We start from the raw sequence: 20,459 nt of genomic DNA, 5'->3' as shown, positions 1-20,459 counted from the left end.
TATCTTAAATTTAACCCTTGGTTTCTTCCCGGCCCATATAAAATTATTGATACCCTTTTGCCATTCCTCCAAATTTGCCTCTTTTTTAAGAATAGGTATCATCTGAAACAAAAAAAGAAACTTTGGTAGAACATTCATTTTTACAGCTGAAATTCTCCCCAACAATGACAATTGCAATTTTTTCCAATCTCTTAAATCCTTTTGGACTTTTGCCCATAGTGGTTCGTAATTGTTCTTATACAATTTTCCATTTGAAGCAGTTAGATATACTCCCAAGTATTTAACCTTTTTTACCATCTGAAAACCTGTGGCTTTAATCAAACTTTCCCTTTCTTTAACTGACATATTCTTAGATAATATCTTAGTCTTATAATTATTAACTTTAAAACCAGAAACATTCCCATACTGTGTTATAAGTTCTAATAAACCATCAATCGCCTGATTCGGCTGTTCCAAAATTAAAACCAAATCATCCGCAAATGCCCGCAATTTATACTCATTCTTCCTTATCTTTACACCCTTAATTAACTTCGATTCCCGAATCTGAATCAATAAAATTTCCCATGTTAAAACAAATAACAATGGGGATAATGGACATCCTTGTCTTGTCCCTTTTTGAATATTAAAATTCTCAGTCAATCCCCCATTTACAACAATTTGTGCAGATTGCTGCTGATATATAGCTTTAAGTGCATGTAAAAAATTGTCCCCAAAATTCATTTTTTCTACCAAAGAAAATAAAAATTGCCAGTCCAATTGATCAAAAGCTTTTTCAGCGTCCAAAAAGATAAAAGCCACAGGAATCTGATTATTCTTATCCAAATACTCAATTAAGTTAATAATTTGTCTAACATTATGTTTCATATATCTCCCTGTTATAAATCCTGCTTGATCACTATGAATCAAGTCTTTCATAACCTGCATTAATCTATTTGCCAAAATTTTTGTAAAGATCTTATAATCAACATTCAATAATGAAATTGGCCTATAATTCTTAGGCTCTGTAAGATCCTGATCTTCCTTCGGAATCAGTGATATAAAAGCTCTTTTCCAAGAAGGAGGAACTTGCATACCCAACAAAATACTATTAAAGAGTTCCTTTAATGGCTCTATCATTTCTTCAGATAAGATCTTATAATACCTAGAAGTCAGTCCATCTGTTCCAGGAGACTTTCCAACCTTTAACTGCTTAATAGCTAGACCAATTTCCTCCACAGTAATTGAACTATTCATCCCATTTTGTTGTTCCTCTGAAAGTCTAGGAAAATGTACTGATTGTAAATATTTATCTATATCCAAACCCCTTATATTATCACTTGAATATAATTTTGTGTAAAAGTCCAAAAAGCTTTTTCTAATCAAATCTTGCTGAAAAACCTCAGTACCTTTATATTTTACTTTCTCTATAATTCTAGCTTTCTGTTTCTTTCGTAACTGATAAGCCAACCACCTCCCAGGCTTATTCGCATTGCAAAAAGTATTATGTCTCATGTACGACAGATTGGTAGCCACCTGATCTGCCATCAACATGTTAAATTGTTCCTTAAGCATCTTTATAGATACCTTTAAATTATTATCAGTAGGATTAAGTACCAACTCTTGTTCTTTTGATTTGATCTCTTCTATTTCTCTACGTCTTTGTAACCCTTTTCCCTAAAAACTTTATTCAATTGAATCAAAATTCCCCTCATATATGCTTTACTAGCATCCCACACCATAGACATCGATGTTCCCTTATTCATATTTATAGTAAAAAAGTCCTTTAAATGTTCTTTACACTTTTGTACAAACTCCTCCCGATTAAATAAGTTCTCATTCAATCTCCAGGATCTTCTATTCCTGTCTTCCGAATATAACTCCATCCACACGGGACTATGATCTGACAATGTTCTAGGAAAAATTTTCACCTTCCTCACTCTAGGGAGGAAGTCACTAGTAATCAAAAAAAAATCAATCCTTGAAAATGACTGGTGTCTATCAGAATAAAAGGTAAAGTCTCTATCACTTGTATTCCTTTCTCGCCAAATATCAATAAGCTCCAATTCTTCCTTCAAATCAAAGAAAGTCATAGGTAATTTAGTTTGAATAAAAATTCTAGAGGAACTTCTTTTGTCTATAGTTGGGTCTAAAACCCCATTCCAGTCACCCATCAAAATTACCGATTTATAATCCAACTGAGATATCTTGCCATGTAGCAACTTATAAAATTGTTTCTGTTGTTGATTGGGAGCATATAGTCCAACAATAAGAATCTTTCGGCCTTGTAATAATAATTCCACAAAAAGATATCTTCCTCCAGAATCAGCCTCAATTAGTTTAGCTGAAAAAGTTTTCTTCACATAAATTACCATTCCCCCTTTTTTCCCAGGGGCTGGAGCAGTAAAATGTGTGCCCAGACGGGAATTCATCAAGAATTTAGAATCCTTTAAAGTTATATGAGTCTCCTGCAAACATATCAAATCATTATTATATTGTTTCAAATAATGGAAAATCTTTCTTCGTTTCTGGGGCACGTTTAAGCCATTAACATTCCAGGTCACGAACCTGACCATCTCCACAGGCCTGGAGCCTCTGGAGCATGGCCTGCAGATCTGCTGTCGAGGATCTTTTTGGTCTTGCCCCTCCCACAGGCTCTGTAACAACCAAACTTTCACCACTCTTCTGCAACTGCTCTTTTTCTTTACGTTTATGGGCAGCTCGTGTCATCCTTTGCTCTTTTATGTCAGAATTCGGTGCAGCTTGTTCCATAACCATCATTGATGAGGCTCCTGCCATAAGAGACTCTTCCGTCATCCTTATTTGTGGAGGTGGTGACAATCTTGCTTTTAAGATAGACTGATAAAAATCTCTTGCTTTGGAAACAGTAGTTAATCTGTGACGTATCCCTTCATAATTTACTATTATTCCTCTTGGAATCTCCCATCTGAACTGAATTTGACGATGTTTCAACTCATCAGACAAGAAAGTAAAATCTTTTCTGGCTCTTAAAATTTTTGGAGGTATCTCTTTTAAAATTATCACGTCTTGATCAGCAATTTGAAACTTTTGTTTGTAAAAAGCCTGTATAATTTCATTACGGATAGATCTTCTAGAAAAATAAATAACCACATCTCTTGGTAGATTTCTCTGTCTAGCAACCCGTGAATTAACTCTAAAAAATTTTTCTATCTCATTCTCAATTATTTCAGGCCGCCAGCCAATATTAGGAGCAATATCTTTCACAATAAGCATCTTTAAGTCTTCCTGAGGGTTATCCCTCAGGCCTCTGATACGCAATGCGTGTTCCATCGCCCTATATTGTGAAATGATTTGTTCATCCTGTGTAATTTCTATCTTGTTCTCTACCTCCTGCATTCTAAATTCCATTCTTGCTGCATTTTCAGTAGTCTTTTCCATCTGGTCATCAATCCTTTCTATGTGCAGGGCTAAGCCCTGAAAGGCCAGAAGGATATGGTCTCTTACTTGTTTATTCTTTTTCTCCAATAATTCTTCTGTATTAGCCCTCTCTGCAATTATAAGATCTTTTACCTCCTCCTTAATATCCAAGGCATGCTGTTTTAAAGCATCTTGTAAATCATTAAGAGAAATTGCAGGAGGAGGAGGAGAAGGTGGAGGTGATTTTGGTTTCTGAGATGCAGGCTGAGGCATTGGAGAAGAAATAGGAACCTTAGGGGCGGGAGGCAGACGTTTTGAAGCCATTTTCTTAAGTTCCAAGAAGAAAGATTCTTATTAAAAAAAAAAAAAAAGGGCACAGTTCTTTTAAGTATTCTTAAAAAAAAGAGAAAAAAAAATAGTGAAAAAAAGAGGAAAGAATAAAAGCCAGATTCTTACTTCTGTATTTAAAGAGTTAATCTGTATCCAGGTTTTACTCTGTAATGCAAATCAGGCAAGAAAGACGATCGCCATTTTACTTTTCACTTTCCCTTTCTTCTAAAGGGAAAGTGAACAAAAGAAAAGGAAGAGGAAACTTGCTGAAGTTAAAGGCACCATCAAACTTGAGCACAGTCTCTCCTGGTCTGCTCCGTCTGCTTTCAAATACTCACAAGCAACTGGAAAAAAAAGCAGATGTGGAAGCGGCAACTTGCTTCATCCCAAAAGCTTCGGAATGAAGTCTCCCTGGAACGCGGAGTTGCTCAGGCTCCGAGGGAGCTCTACCCTCCGATCCCCAAAATAACAGGAATCCAGGGGAGCTCTTACCTCTACCTGAGAGCTCTCCTCCTCCCTTTTTCCCAGGGAGGAGATTTAAGCCGCGGGACAGCTGATTGTCAAAGTCCCGCGGCTTTTACACGCACCAGGAACGGGCGGCTTTGTAAAACGCCGCCATTCGTCATCGCTGGAACCACCGGAAGTCGATGTTACACATTCTCACGGCTGCTAGATTGGTGTATGCTCAAAACTGGAGGAATAAAGGAATTCCAACAGAAGAAGACATTATATATAAAATTTTATCATGTGCTGAAATGGATAGGCTCACAATGGAAATGAAGGATAAGACAGAATTAGACTATTTCTAGATCTGGGACAAATTTTATCACTGGTGTGAATCAAGGAGAACTGCTCGGGTTTTAAATTAGTGTTAAGATAGAATTATATATAACTGTATATATAACTGTATTGTATAGAAAATATGTTTATATAGAGATCAAGAACTATGTATTAATTACATGTATCAAGAGGAACAAATTGTTAGGAATATTTATTTTGGAATGTCACATTATGTCCATCTTGGTTTTTAACTGTGCTATAAAGAAAAAACTTTTTATAAAAATAAATAAATAAATATGAATAAATGTCTTTTAGTGAAGGCTATTTATTAAGCGAGAGTCAGTGAGTATTCACCTCCACAATCTTAAAAAGCAATTTCACCTCCCAGCTGTTCTCTCAGCTTTTAATCTCCTTTAGATAATACCAAGGTCAGATCTGGGCTATGAGCAGGTCTTTTTGTCAAGAATATTCACTTGTTGTACCAGGTTTCGCCACAAGATGTCCTCAATAGCATTTAAAATCTTTTTCAAATCCCAAGCTAGGTTTTTGTCCAATTTAAGTTCTCTTTCATCTTTTTTACAAGTAGATAGAGAGAGAAAAAGAAGCAGCCTTGGGAGGAGGTGGAGTCAGCTCTAGCTGCACTGAAGGGGAAGGAGGAGGGTGGGGGGGGAGAGGAGAGGAGATCAAGCAGGCCATGAGCCAATCTACAACTGCTGTGGCAGCCACCTGTCCTGGCAGCAGCAAACAGGCAAGAAATGCAGTGGGGGGAGGGGTTACCCTCCAGGAGGAATGAAAAAAGGCAGCAATGGCAGGAGGTGAGGCACGAGGGAGGGAGGGAGGGAGGGAGGGAGGAGGGAGGGAGGGAGGGAGATGGAGACTGGAAGGATTCTTATGTGCTTTTGTGACTGAAGTTCTCGGATTTGTGCAATGTGGGCTTTGTGTTCTTAAGGAGTGTTTGGCAATTTCTATTTGGCTGATGGCTGAAGTCTTGTGTTAGCTTCTATTGCTCTGTTATTGTTAACTGTATGTTTTGTTGCAAGGGATTTTGAATCATTTTTCTCCTGAATGGATTTTGACTGTAGCATTCCTTTACTTATGAATGGAGCCATTTGGGGAGGCTGCCTTAGCCGGCAGCCAATACTACATTTTTTTTCTTAAGTGCCCACTGCGCTCCTTAACTTTCTTTTCTAGCCAGTAGCTAATTCTTAAAGGGGAATGTGCCTTTTAAGCTAGTTCACTCAGCAGTTTGTCTTTTCTGTCTCTGGAGGCTTTTCCTTGTTTGATGACTATATGGAAGAGAGAAAATATAGGGGGTGGTTTCAAATTCTTCCTTCATAAGGAGGTGGGCATGAAAAAGAGGGAGGCAGGGAAGGAGAGAGAGAGGGAAGGAAGTCCCACCTTAGCATTTGGCCACCAGCAGCCCTGCCATTGACTTTGCTTGTCAAAAGGTTGCAAAAGGGGATCACATGACCCTTGGACACTATGACCATCATAAATATGAATCAGTTGCCAAGCATCCAAATATAAATCACATGACCCTGGGCATGCTGTAATGATCATAAGTGTGAAAAATGGTCATAAGTCATTTCAGTGCAATTGCAACTTTGAACAGTTTTTTTCTTGTCATCAAGTTTTTGACACATTGCTAGGGTGGTACTCGAATATTGCCATATCCTAAAAGTGGTACAGTCGTTAAAAAGGTTGAAAATCTCTGTTTTAGAGCTCCAGTCAAAACAACTTAGTAAGATAAAAAAAAACGAGGTTAAATATAGTTCTTGGTTTTGCTACTAGATGTCATTAGATGTCCATTCCCACCAAACTTTAAAAAGTTAAAAAATTAAAATCCGATGGTTTCCAAACAAGGGGAAAAAAAAGATTTATGCATGCAAAAATTTCCCAAATTATCCTTCTTTTATCCCTCAATTATCTTCACAATATAGTCAGTTTTAATTTCCCCAAAGCTTAGATCGCCGCTTAGTTCAGGAGGGAGGGGTAGAAAAAATCCCCCCTCCCTAAAGCTTGGGAATTTCTTGCTTTTGGGTGCTTTTTTTCAGAACTGGTATTTTCACTTGTAGAGAGGTAAGGAAAGTAGTCTCACCCAGATCAGCTGTTTTGCTTTCCACTTGTTACTATTCGTTGTCTCTGACAATCAGCTGCTTCTGGCTGATCGCATGGGTGCAGTCAGCCTTTCTTCCTGCTTGTCCCGAGGGCTACTTTGGATCAAGCGGGTCAGCTACCGCTGGCCCGCGAACTACAAAGTTTCACCCTTTGGCCAGTCGCCTCTATGGAGCGACTTTCGGTCCTGTTGGACCCCCCAACTGGTAGAAATTGGGCTTGGGGAACGGAGCTTCATTCACCTGTGGCCATGTTGCTGTGACATCACCAGAAACTCCCTGCGATGTCATCAGAAACTCCTACAAATTATTTAATATCCCTAGGATATGTCCAAAGTACCTTCTTGAGAATTACTTTTAGTTTAAAGTTTAAAAGAACCACTATTGTGGATTATACGTAGTTGTTCCATGTACTTACTTTGGATTTCTTCTTCATCGCAGGCCCTTCAAGCACTGCAGCGACAACCCAACGCAGCCCAATACTTTCATCAATTTATGCTTCAACAACAGCTCAACAGTGCTCAACTTCACAGCCTGGCTGCAGTCCAACAGGTGAGAAGTCAAGGCATGCTAGCTGAAAAAATCTGTTTGGAAAGAGAGAACCTCGGGACTGGAACTTCTGAGTGTCCCAAGTCTCCATCTTTTTCATCATGCTTTTCAGCATCTGCTTGAATTTGGATAATTGATTTCGAGTATATTAATATGCAGATGCTACTCAGTTCTCTCTTTAAATTAATCTCACAAATGCTATGGAACTTCTGAGTAATGTTTGGAGATAGTTTTCATCAATATTACATTAGAAGAATAAGAATTTCCCAGAATAGGAATGCCAATTTGGTCAATAGCCAGTTGCTACCAAGTTCTTGAGGAATAAAAAAAAGATGTACAGTAAGCTTTGAGAAAAGTTGGAAAAAAGCAGCACAAGATATAAATTGCAGTGGCTTTTAAAAAGAGCTGAAATTCTTAAGGGCATTCAGCTGCTAAGGGGCTTCATTTTATTAGACAATAAAGATTCTTAAATGTGTTGAGTGTTTATATAGCTGCTTTTGAGTTTGAGCCATGTTATCCACTGTCCACATGAGAGTGCAGCTTGTCTTATAACCCACTGTAATTTAAAAGTTTTTCCTGCCTTTCCTATAGCTTAATAGATAAGTAGCTTGATCTTTCTCCAGCTTGGAATTAGGTGGCAATTGGTTCTTGACATAATGGGCACTGCTGAGGGCAAACAAATTGTGGTTGAATTGGAAAACGGAAAATGTTTTGATTGCAGAACTGCTGTCTTAGGGGCTATGGCTTTTTAAACAATGTGTACGCAGCTTAGCTTTCCATAGATTTACTGCTAACTAGCAGCAGTCGATAAAAATAGTTAGGAGTTTACTTGGAAAATGTTGACATACCTTTCATATTAATAGATAGATAACCTTTTTGTCATTTTTTACTGTGGGTACAATGGCACACATTAAAAATGAAATTTAATTGCTTGCTCTCTAAGTGTATACACACACACACACACTTAAACATACTATATACAATATATGTACAGACCTACATCCTTACATATAAATAACATATACATATTAATCACAATATTATGTGTCAATGGTACAATGTCTGGGCTACTGTACTGTACTTGGGGCCATTTTCCAAATGGTTATGATGCAAAATATAGCCATTCACATATATAATGATATAAGGTAGGTAATTCATTCATATAACAGTTGTAGGCTGCATTGATACTGCACCATTAGATATGAAGTTTATCCACATTTCTGTCTGCTGAGCTTTGGGCCTTTTTGAGAGTAGTGATGGGAGCTTTTGATTGTTCTTACTGGTTGCTCACATGGTATAAATTTATGCCAGTTCTATGACTCTGAAAAAAACTCAAAAATTGCTCAGACTAATTAAGAATAACATAATGATCAAATCAAGAAATAGTCTGTTAAAACAATTGAGATCTCTATCATAATTTGCCCTTTCAGAAAGAATATATATTAATGAAAAGTTTAATTTCTCAGTTTTTTGTCTTTTTATCAGGGAGTACTTAATAATATACAGTATCTTAATTCTAATTTTTTAAAAAATATTTCTTGTAGGCCACAATTGCAGCCAGCAGACAGGCAGGCTCTCCAAACTCAAGTTCCCCTCAGCAGACAGCCACCACACAGGCTTCAGTAAGTAGAGTGACTCATGATTGTTTGTTTGGATACATTCTTGATTATGAATGAATATTTTCATACCTAAGTCTGGTATTTTGGAGTCTGAAAAAGTTGCTTGCTGTGTGAGTGAAGAATAATATTAGAATGAAAATGGAAAATATCTGTTTTGGAAAAATAATGGTTAGTGTGTGTGAATAAAGACATTTTTAAATGGGATACTTGACTATATGAGGAGGAAACTGCAGTTCAAATTAGGGTCATCAGAAAAAAAAGTTTTCCTTTACAGCAGTTTTGGACTGACTTTGGTTTTGTATGATGGTATTGTGATTTAGAAGGCTATTTTGCATGTCTTCAAATTACTGAAATTTTGAGGATATTGTGAGAGATTTCTGAGAGTGCTTGTTCCCCATTTTTTTTTCTCCCACTATCTTCTGCTCTCGGAAATAATGGGCTGTGCAGCACCCATTGCTTTTCTCTTTGATTCTCAGCTTCGGATCTTTGATTTTGTTTCATTACTAATAATTGCTTACAGTATATTAGCTATGGTATATGAAGATGATGAGAATTATAGCTAGCAATATCTGGAGATTAAATATAGGGAACTATTATTCCAGAACATATCTGGAATCCTGAAAGCTACAGAAAAGACATGAAATGAAAGTATGTAAGTAATTGCTGGACCTTCTTTGGTCTTTTTACTCACAAAGTTCAAATATTGTTTAGAAATTGCTTCCTTTTTGGTTTCCATTGCTATGAATTCACTTTTTTTTGCTGATTTTTTTTTTCATTTTACAGATTAACCTGGCTACCACATCAGCTGCACAGTTAATCAGTCGCTCACAAAGTGTGAGTTCACCTGGTGCCACGACACTGACACAATCGGTTCTTTTAGGGAACACCACTTCACCACCTCTTAACCAGTCACAAGCTCAAATGTATCTTCGGGTAAAACTGCATGCATTGTTTTCACTATAAATCCTCTTTGTCTTCTTGTTGTAGTCTGTCATGTCTCTCTCAGCCTTATAACAATCCAGCTGTGAGTTAGCAACCTCTAATCCCTTGAATTTTTCAATATATATATGTATGTATGAATGTGTGTGTGTGTGTGTGTGTGTGTGTGTGTGTGTGTGTGTGTATGTATATGTATACATACATACATACATACATACATACATACATACATACACTGCAGGGACAGAGGATCATTTAGAATTTTATTTTCTATGACTTTAAAGTCCCTATGGCACTTTCTGGGAGTTTGAGAACATTTTATGAGAACAAAGATGTCATCTTTTGTTGAATCTTAGCTGCAGCTCTTACATTCCTTTTAAAGCTGCTCTTGAGAAAATGCTCCCACTTCTGCTGTTTAGAATAGCTGTGAAGCTCTTTATCTAGGCCTACAGTGGAGTACAGTGATACCTCTCCATTGTGTTTGCCATCTTTTTTTCTTTGTTTTTTATGTTTTGTGGTAATTTTTTTGATTGTTGTAAATCATTCAGAGTGATTGAGTTGAGTAATAAACAAGTGTAAGAAATTGTTATTGATTGGTTGCATAGTCTTATGTTTAGAACGGCTTTTATTATTTATTAATATGATTTCCATGTTCTTGTATCTGTAGCCTAGTTCACTATCTTTCTTGTTTTTGAAACTATATGGAGGGAAAGCTATAATTTTAATAAGGCTACTTTCAAAAGAAATTTATTGTCCCTTCTCCCCATTGCCTCTTTGGGTATTAATTGGATGTTTGTGAAAAGCTAATAGTTAACTTGCTTGGTTTCAGATTTTTATTTTAGACTTAGAGAATATGTTCTCTTCATTCTAGATCTGTAATATGAAAATACTGTTTCTTAACTATCACAAATATAATAAAGATCCCTTATTTTCGCTATCCATCCTTCACTACTACTTGTAAAGTAATGGGTAAATTATTAGGTATCTACTGTTGGCCTAATAGTGGGGAAAAATGATAATTTGCGCTCTGTAAATAAGTAATGTCTGCTTTCTGTCTGATGAAGAAAAGACTGCAAATACAGTATGAGTTTCTGTTGGAGACCCTAGACCCATGACAGATTATAACATTTTTGCTCTTAGTTCATTTTCTTTCTTCCTCTCTTTTTTACTCTCCTATCTCCATGCCATCTAATCCTTCCCAAACAGCCGCAGCTGGGGAACCTGTTGCAGGTAAACCGGACCTTGGGCCGCAATGTACCTCTCACTTCCCAGCTCATCTTGATGCCAAATGGGGCTGTAGCTGCTGTTCAGCAGGAAGCACCTTCCACTCATGCTTCTGGGGTCCACACAGACACAGACCAGGTCAGTGATACCCTTTTCTGGGGTTACCATGACCAGCCTGACCTGTCCTTATCTTGAGTATATAGTTAAATCTCACAATGTCGCTGGATAGAGCATTAATTTGATATTGTGTCCTTGTTTCATGGCAGCATTCATCATTTACTACACACATCAGCTAGAGACCTCATTGTTGCAGTGAATTTATGCAGTTGAACACCTATGTTAATGTTTGTGTCTGTTGTAACCTAATTCTCAGAATGATATGTACCATTTATTGCTGCAGCATTAAATAGATACTTCTGGCATAATGTATAATAAATTATTAAATAAAAATTTTGAAAAAAACTTTATGAAAGGAGATTGTTCAAATAAGGGGTGAGTGGGAATTAATTTGCTACAGGAAATTGGAAACATAAAGGTTGTAATGATTTAGCTAACTCATGATCTGTAGAGATTGTAGAATTACTGGCTTGTAATTCTAGCCTACTTGATCTCTGAACACTATCTTTCTCATCACTTCTTGGTACATTGGAAAGATGGAGGTGGGCCACACTGTTCTGCATTTTCTATCCATATTTATTTTCCATCTTAAATGGTGTTTCTTTATAAAGATCAACTTCTGCCAGTTGGAGTTGTAGGAATATGGAACATGTAGTTATCAGAATACTGTAACATCATTCTGAAGGAATTTGCTCAGAACTCTATTCATATGGGGGAAATAATTTTTTATCTAGTTCTGCCCAGGAAGTGCCATGTGATTTTAACTTTAAAGAGAAGAGATTAAAACTTTGCCAAAGTAACCAATTCTTTTATAAATTACTTGATCCTCCTTCCCTGTAGTATTTGGTGATATTGGCTAATATCATTTTGGACCCAAGAGAAATTGGGCAATTTTCCTGCAGGTTGAATAAGAGTAAATTTTAGGACATTGTGCCCTTACCTACAGTAATAGCTTGCTCTTTTTCCTTATGTTTTCCAGGTGCAGAATTTAGCTATCAGGAGCCAGCAGACTTCAGCAGCTAATACACAACTCCAAGCTTCTACACCAAAGGCTACTTTGCCAGGGAATTCCCAGTCTTCAGTACTACCCCAAGCTGCCCATGCTGGCCAGACCTTGACAGTAACACAAGCATCTTCTGGCAATGTAGGCCAGTCACTCAATCTCAGCCAAGGTGCAACAGGAAGTAATGGCATTTCTGGAGGTGTGGCCTCATCAGTAGGGAATCATGCTACCACTGGATTAAACCAGTCAACTTCATCTGGCCTGGCATCTAACTGCCAAAGGAAAGGCACTGGCGTGGTTCAGCCTTTACCAGTACCTTCTACTCCCCAGGCAGTAACTGTGAGTCAAGGAAGTCAGACAGAGGCAGACAGTGTGGCAGCAAAGAAGGCTGAAGGTGATGGTAATGGGCAACAGACTGTGGGCATGAATCTGACCAGGACAGCTACACCAGCTCCAAGCCAAACTTTGATCAGTTCTGGTATGTTAACGTGTGATTATTTTCTTTGTGGAAAGCCTGCCAATGTCTTCTTGAACCTTTTTGTATTCTTTGATAAGAATACAGTTCACTGTTTTTATAATTGCTACATGTCACAGGAAAGATAGACTTCAATTAGGAGTAGCCGATTGGTACTACTTGTTATGTTGGATTAGATTGGAGAAAAAGCTGCATGGTTCTTGTTCCTAGTAAAGAGAGCTATGTTTTGTCACACTGTCTTCATTCTCAGTGACTGAAATACTGAACAGGCAAAGCTGTTTTCTGCAAGGATGAGAAATAAATCTAACACAAGAGCAACTTCTCCTTCCATACCAGTGATAGCAAGGATTGGACATACACAATTCCTTTACAATAAGCAATGTTTCTCAATCTTGGCAACTTTAAGATGTGTGGACGTCATCATATGGCTGGCTAAAGAATTCTGAAGTCCCCCCACCTTAAAGTTGCCAAGGTTGAGAAATACTGTCATAGAGAAAAAAATGCTCCCAGTGTCTTTGCCTGTTTGATAGAAAGGGCTAATTTTTGATTTGTGAATATCTTTATTCATCAATATTAAGAAGAGAACAGAAAGAAAAGGTTCAAAATACTGTGTATGAATCATCTTTTGCAGTTAGATGAGTGGGTACAATTAAATGGTTTTTAATTTGCTAGGCTTTCTTGGTTTCTCCTTTTCTTCATCTTCCGTAATTGTTATCTTTTAGGGTGTGGGTATCTGACTTCATTTTCTTACATTACATTGAAGTATTTAGTGATGATGCTAAACCTTTTTCTTGCTGTTTACAGCCACGTATACTCAAATCCAGCCTCATTCACTGATCCAGCAACAGCAGCAAATTCACCTCCAGAAGCAAGTGGTGATCCAGCAACAAATTGCTATCCATCACCAGCAGCCATTCCAGCATCGTCAGTCCCAACTCTTACACACTGCTACACATCTCCAGCTGGCCCAGCAGCAGCAAGCTCCACCTGTGACCCAACAGCAGCAGGGGCCAACACAAGTTTCTCAACAGGCCCCATCTCTTCATGGCCAACAGCAAGCTCAGACTCTTGTTGTCCAGCCCATTTTGCAGTCACAACCTCAGCCAGTGCAGGTCCAGCAGGACAGTCATTGCCAGACAGTCACTAAGACCCCTGTCCCTATTCAATCAAAGCCTCCCATAGCCCCTCTGAAACCCCCACAAATTGGTGCTGCCAAAATGTCAGCCTCCCAGCAGCCCCCACCTCATATACCAGTACAGTTGGTAGGAAATCGTCAGCAAGGTTCAGCTCAGGCTCAGGCATTAGGGCTTCCTCAGATGAACACAGCTGTGCAGCCCCCCCGAGGTATGCCAGCTGTAGTGCAGCCAGTATCCCAAACCCATACGGCATCCTCATTAGCACAGATCTCTTCCTCTTCTTCTTCCTCTTCTTCTTCGGTATCATCATCTCCACCACCACCTTCTCTACAAGAAGCCCTTCTTCCGGTCACTGCTGGAACCAATGTGGCACAAGTACAGAGCACAGCGCAGGTGAAGAGCACTACTTCATCTCCAATCCTTACTCAAGCAGCAGCCACAGCATATTATGTACAGCCGGTCCAGTTATCAGTAAGTGGCCCCTTGCCATTGTAGTGGGAAACAATTGGAGGGGAACAGGTATGATGGGCTAACTTCCCTAAGCAAGCTAGTCTGTTATTGATAAAAAATTCATTTTGCATCTGAGGTTTTCATAACACTCAGTCAGATAAGGTGATGTTTAAATGAGTAATTGATTTCCTTAGATTTCTAGATAGGTGAGACAGAAATTGTTGGTTTCTTTTGGGGGAAGGTGCAGTTGAAAGAGATAGATAATCTCTATTGTCTGTGGTTCTGCTGTTGCTTCTTTCTATGCAGCCTTGGTTTGATGGCTGGAATCTTGGATTTTAATAATGCTTAAAATAGATTGTAAAATATGTTTGCTAAAATATATGTAACATTTCAAAGTGTTTCTCCTGTACAGAGCAAGCCCCAGGCTTTGGCAGTCAAACGCAAGGCAGAATCTGAAGAGGAGAGAGGGGATTCTAGTATATCATCTTTCCAGGCTGTCAGATCCTCTCCTGTGGCTGAGACCCCCAAAATCACAGAAGATAAGGGTGGCCTTGGAGGTGAGGAGAGCAGAGCTACAGTTTTCATTGTTCTTTTAATGGTTCACACATAAGGATTCTGTGCCTATGCATTAGTCTATTTGGAATGTTCTGAACTACAAGATTTCTGTTGAGATTCCTCCCATTCTCAATAATATACATAAAGAAAGAACTTCAAGCTCAAAGAGACGTTTGCATTCAGAATGCTTGACTTCTGGGTATGCAAGAAACCACTGGACCTAGGTCACTATGAGAAAAGGCAAAGAATAGGACCTCAGATCTGAATCTGGCATTGAGTTTGCCAATCCTACCACTTCAGTTATGATAGAGAGGTTGTTCCTATCCTGCAGTTGCTGCCTCTGTTAGCCTTCCCATTATTGATTGCATAGAAACCCATCTGTGGCTGAGAGTCAGCTCATTGATTTTTGCTTTATGAGGGAAAAATTGAGAGTATATGCTCCATGAGTACAGATCTACGTTTGTGCATGATGCTCACCAAGTGACTCAGATTTTCTGTGGGTTTAATTGTTTTTGTGATGTTCTCTTTGGATTTGATGCACAAAGACACTATAGTACAAGCATGTTCAGCATCGACATTTTTCATCGTTATTTCTCTCACCATCCATTCATTTGGATTATAACTAGGTAATTCACCCTTATCCATTGCAGGCTTCTCATCCCTCAGTTTTACTAAAATAGCTTAATATCATCATGGGATATTAATGGCCATTTCTAATAATTTCTATCAGGCAAGAGTAAATATTTGAGGTGTCCATAAAATGAAAAAAATGTTTTATTTCATTCCTCCTTCTTCTCCCAAAAAAAGGTTACATTCTGGAACTTCTGCCAGATCAGAACCTTCTGAAAAGTCACAGTTTTGGCTTGAGAGATGGTTGAACTCATGACATCTGCCAATACCATCTGACTTGCAATATTTTTTTGATTTATTGCTTCATTTTATTCCTGAGGATAGTTGCAGAAATTCCTACTTCATTTTCATTCACAATATTTCAAAGTTGGGGAATCTCTTAGGTTTAGAAACAAATTCCAAAAAACAGCATATTTTATTATCCCACGTGAATTAGTTTATTGGCAAATATTAAGATATGACCAAGAGAGCTACTATCTTCCTTGAAGACCATTTTGAGTATGATGATTATCTGTTCTCAAGGAAATCCTGTCATTTTACTACTTGAGCCTAGTTCATCCTGCACCTCCTAGGTACATGGTGTCAGTAACTCCCATCAGACGCTTTGTTCAGAGTACTTCAAACATGATTTTTCAAGTTGGTTCCTATTCTCCAGCACAGGAGATGGAGAATCCACCAATGGGTTTAGACTGTATTTCTGCCCAATCAGATCAAGTCAGCCAAACGTACTACGCCTGTCCTGGACTAGGGTGTCCCAGTCTCGACTTGATCTTGCCCAGGACAGACGTGCAAGTTTGGCTCTTAGGCAGGTAGACTACCATTGGTGGATTTTCCATTTACCCTGAGTCTCCTGGGCAGTGCTGAATTCAGCGCTGAGCCAGGCTGACTTCTCCTATTCCAAATTCCCTTTTCCATCTGTTCTGAGCACAAGCCTTCCCTTCTCCCTTGGCAGCAACGCTCCAAATTCTCCGTTCTTTTCCTTTTTCACTCAAACAAAAGGCTTACCTTTCCCTCTCTCCCCAAACAGCACTGGGATCAATGCTGTAGCTCCCCTGCCTTCACTCAATTCCCCTCTTCAGCCTCTTAATCCTCTCCTCTCGTTTGGTGGAGCCTGCGGCCGCAGCTCCAGCAGTTGAACATGCGTGCGCCAGTGGTGAATCGGCTGCTTTCAAATCAGCTGAGAGTCGGCCATTTGAAGCAGCGCGCATTCGGAGGGAGCTCGGATGAGCCCCTCCCGGCCTCAGAGCATGGCAGCCGCCCTCTGGGTGGTCGCGAACACTCTTGTTTGCTGGCAACCTTCTCCGAAGGTAGAAAGAGCCGGCTCGTCATTCTCGCAGTGTCTGAGGCTTCAGGGACATTCTCCTCACGTGGCTGCCATTTTGCGGACTGCGTGGCCGCCCGATTCATTGCCCAGGGAGACACGAGGCGGGGGGCTCCCTCCATCTTTCTGCGCCCCCTTGCTTATCTGCCTCAGGGGTGGGCAGGATCAGGCAGGACAAAAAGAGACCCAAAACGTGATCCATCACTCCTCAAGACCAGGAGTGCAGTCTCTAGAGCATGGCCGCCACTGTTATACAGGCCTCAAGGCCTTACCCTCAACAAGAAATTCCTCAAAGATCTCTAGGTGGTAGCGCCTTTTTCCCTTTTCCTTTCTCTTCTTGCCAGAATACTAAAGACTTAGTGCATATATATTCTCCTTTCCAATTTTCTCTCAAGATCTTGAGCCAGTGTCTCCAGACCTGGTCACCTCATTGCGGGCAGGGACTTTGCCGTCTTACAGGCCCGTCCGTCATGTAAGCCGTGTTGCCATCTCTCCAAGCAGCTGGCCAGGCAACACTGCGCAGCTGCAGACGCGACCAGTCACTCAGCAGTACCAGTCTGGTGACCAGGGGAGCAGGGAGGCCAGTCATTCCCTGCTCTTTGCTCCTTTCCTTTCTCCACGCCTACACCTCCTCAAACAAACCAGGGTACCCTCTCATGCACCTGTGTTTATTCCACCAAAATGGAGGACAATATGGTCTCTACGAGCAAGGATACCTTACCTTCCTCCTCAGGCTGGAAACGGCATAGATCCTCCAATCAGGAGGTTGCTGGCAAAATCTCGGCCAAGGCCAAGGCTGGGAAAACCTCCAAAACAGCGGAGAAGCAGGCAGCAGGAGACACCAGGCCCTGGAGAAAGAATTCTCCAAAGCACAAAAGCAGGCCAGGTTTGAGGCCGAACAGGCCGGGGCCCCTCCTTTTGACTTATCCCTGGCCCCCTCCCAGGGGGTCTGGTCACCAGGAGAACTTCTCTCTTCTACTGTTCCGCCTGGTCCAGATCACGACGTCTCTCAATCTTTACCGTTCCATGAACCCAGCGCCCGGTGCCTAAAGCCACCTTCACTCCTACGGCTGCTGGACTCAGGACAGCCGAACTGGGCAACCTTTCCCCTGAGGACCACCTTCAAGCGATAGAGCGAGCTCTCGAGGTCGGGTCACAGGCACCCAGGGCTGAGTCGGTTATTTCTCTACCGATCCCCCAATCAGCTACCACGGCATATCACACGCCTTCTTCCCTATCCCAGTCCTCATATTCCAGGGCTTCATGTCCTCATGAGTACGATCCAGAGTTAGATGCCCCATGGTGAGACGAGGATGATCCTTCCCTGGAACAACTAGCCTTTGGTGGTCTGTTTAATCCTTCTCTTTTTCTTCCCCTGCTCCGCAAGGCCAGTTCCACAGCTCATATCGGGCCCGATTGCTTGGTGCCAGCAACAACAACTGCACTAGACTCAGAGGCAGATCCGGTCTTCACCGAACTGGTAACAACCAACACCATGTGCCCTGTCCACCCCTTTTTCTCAATGCGGTCCAGAAACAGTGGGCCTCCCTGGGCACCTTTCCCCTCCCAGTGGGAATGACAAAAAACTGTTCAGCATTGCCCAAGATTTGACTGATGCACTGGAGGTGCCTGCGGTGGATGAGCCCCTGGGTCCTCTTGTATCCCCTACCGCTATCTCAGGGGATATATCTGAGGCCGTGAAGGCAGAGGATCGCAGATTGGAACTGACATTCTGCAGAACCCATCAAGCTGTGGCATGGGCTATTAGAGCAACCACCTCAGCATCCTTTTTTACTAGGTCTTCTCTCCTCTGGCTCCGTCAGCTCCAGGCCAGGATTCCCCCGGAGGATATCCGTACACATCAGGACCTGAGCAAACTAGTAGCAGCTGCGGAATATGCTTCCGACACAACCCTACATGCTGCCAGATTTTCTTCCAGGGCCATGGCATCTAACGTGACAGCACATCGCATGCTCTGGTTAAAACACTGGCATGCTAATGCTAAACCCAAATGGCGCTTGTCAGCAGCTCCATATCAGGGAGGTAAACTATTCGGGGAAATAGCACCTTACCTGATGGAAAACAAGGACAAACATAAGGCACTCAACCATCTCATAAAGCGAGCCGATAGACGGGCCAACCCTTACACCCGGGGACAGTCCTTTAGGTCAGGTGATAGAGGTACTCCAGATTCACAGGTTCTCAGTAGATTTCTCCAGAAGCCATATGGTCCCTACGACCAGGCTATTGCACCTAGGGACTGTCATAGACAGGGTAGAATGCCGGGTCTATCTCTCCCAGGAATGCCGGGACAGCATCCGGGAGTTGTTCCTCCAAATATACAGAGACCGAACAGTGACGCTGGCCATCCTCTCCCAATTATTAGGGAAAATGATTTCGGCCATAGCAATCGTCCCAATAGGCCAGGCTTCATTCCAGGAACCTCTAGTGGTTCCTACTCCCCTTCCAAAGACTCAACACCAGTTCCTCCAATTGGAGGGTAAGAGTCCCTCGTCACACCTTGAGATCTCTCAAGTGGTGGCTCTCGCTGGCCATGCTCAGAGGATCCTACTTCAAGGAACCTGATCGACTCACCCTTACGACCGACGTCAGCCTGTTCGACTGGGGAGCGCACCTCGGTCACAGTGGGTCCAAGGCCGGTGGTCTCACTCAGACGTCCAGCACAATATCAACTGGCTGGAGCTCGGCCATATACCTGGCACTCTGTTACTTCCGCAGCATGGTAGTGAAGCGTCACGTATTGATACTCACAGACAACGTAACTGCAAAAGCCCATGTGAACCAGCAAGGGGGCACCCGATCCCGTGCACTCAATTGCTGGGCTCCTGTGCAGAGACCAACCTTGCCTCCATCAAGACCGACCACATATCAGGGGAGGCGAACAGAGAGGCAGACTTTCTAAGCAGGTCGACAGTGGACCATTCGGAATGGCGTCTACATCCAGATCTCTTCAGGGAGATCTCCAATCGCTTCGGCTTACCAACAATAGACCTTTTTGCCTCCCCGACGAACACTTATCTACCGAGGTTCTTCTCCCATTTCCCATCCCCAGGAGCAGAAAGGGCGGATGCTCTCCGGTGTCCTTGGCCAGAGGGACTGCTCTACGCCTTTCCTCCTCTCCCTCTTCTTCCAGCAGTTGTCCGCAATATCCTTCAGGAGAGGGTGTACGTTCTTCTAGTGGCCCTGTACTGGCCGCGGAGACCGTGGTTCGCCGACCTCATGAACCTCTCCATAGTGCCCCCATGGAGAATTCCTCTGGATCGGATCTCGCTCAGCCAGGGGACCCTGCTTCATCTGGATCCTCAATGGCTCCAATTATCTGCCTGGCACTTGAGCACAAGATCTTATCCCAGGAGTCCTGCTCGCCAGGCATCATTTCCATGATCCAGGCCTCTCAACGGCCCGCTACCAACTGTATTTATGAGGTCACGTGGAAGAATTTCTGCTTGTGGTGCACAAACCATCACTTGACTATATCGGACTTGACAATCCCAAGGATCTTAGACTACCTTCTAGAGGGTCTAGAGAGGAGCTTAGCTCCGAATACGATATGCAGACAATTCACTGCTGTCTCCACTCTACTTACGTGTGACACCACAGTATCCCTTGGTCAACACCCATTGATTTGCTCGTTTATCAAGGGTGCCACAAACACGAAGCCCCCTGTGGTGCATAGGTATCCCTCTTGGGAACTGCCACGGGTTCTTCAGGCACTCACCAGGCCACCCTTTGAGCCTCTCAGAACGTGTGATCTGCGACACGTATCTCACAAGGTCGCCTTCCTGGTGGCAATCACTTCCGCACGGCGGATATCTGAGTTA

General features: G+C 41.6%; 1 protein-coding gene across 10 annotated transcripts in view; it reads left to right on the top strand.

Moving 5' to 3' along the window:
- PHC1 (polyhomeotic homolog 1) overlaps window positions 1-20,459 on the top strand; it is a 155,943-nt gene that overhangs the window by 62,333 nt on the left and 73,151 nt on the right. For 7 of the 10 annotated variants that reach the window (XM_039366528.1, XM_039366530.1, XM_039366529.1 and 4 more), the window contains 7 exons: window positions 7,041-7,151; window positions 8,693-8,770; window positions 9,551-9,700; window positions 10,913-11,068; window positions 12,027-12,528; window positions 13,330-14,132; window positions 14,524-14,668. In XM_039366528.1, coding sequence (XP_039222462.1) covers window positions 7,041-7,151; window positions 8,693-8,770; window positions 9,551-9,700; window positions 10,913-11,068; window positions 12,027-12,528; window positions 13,330-14,132; window positions 14,524-14,668 — 1,945 coding nt within the window. The remainder of the gene's footprint in view (window positions 1-7,040; window positions 7,152-8,692; window positions 8,771-9,550; window positions 9,701-10,912; window positions 11,069-12,026; window positions 12,529-13,329; window positions 14,133-14,523; window positions 14,669-20,459) is intronic. The other 3 variants (XM_039366533.1, XM_039366532.1, XM_039366534.1) reach the window with 3 other exon arrangements.

Source organism: Crotalus tigris, unplaced genomic scaffold (assembly GCF_016545835.1).
Source record: "Crotalus tigris isolate CLP2741 ecotype Arizona unplaced genomic scaffold, ASM1654583v1 scf7180000020347.5012614909:4044961, whole genome shotgun sequence".
NCBI classification, from domain to species: domain Eukaryota; kingdom Metazoa; phylum Chordata; class Lepidosauria; order Squamata; family Viperidae; genus Crotalus; species Crotalus tigris.
This window is presented reverse-complemented; position numbering and strand designations above follow the sequence as displayed.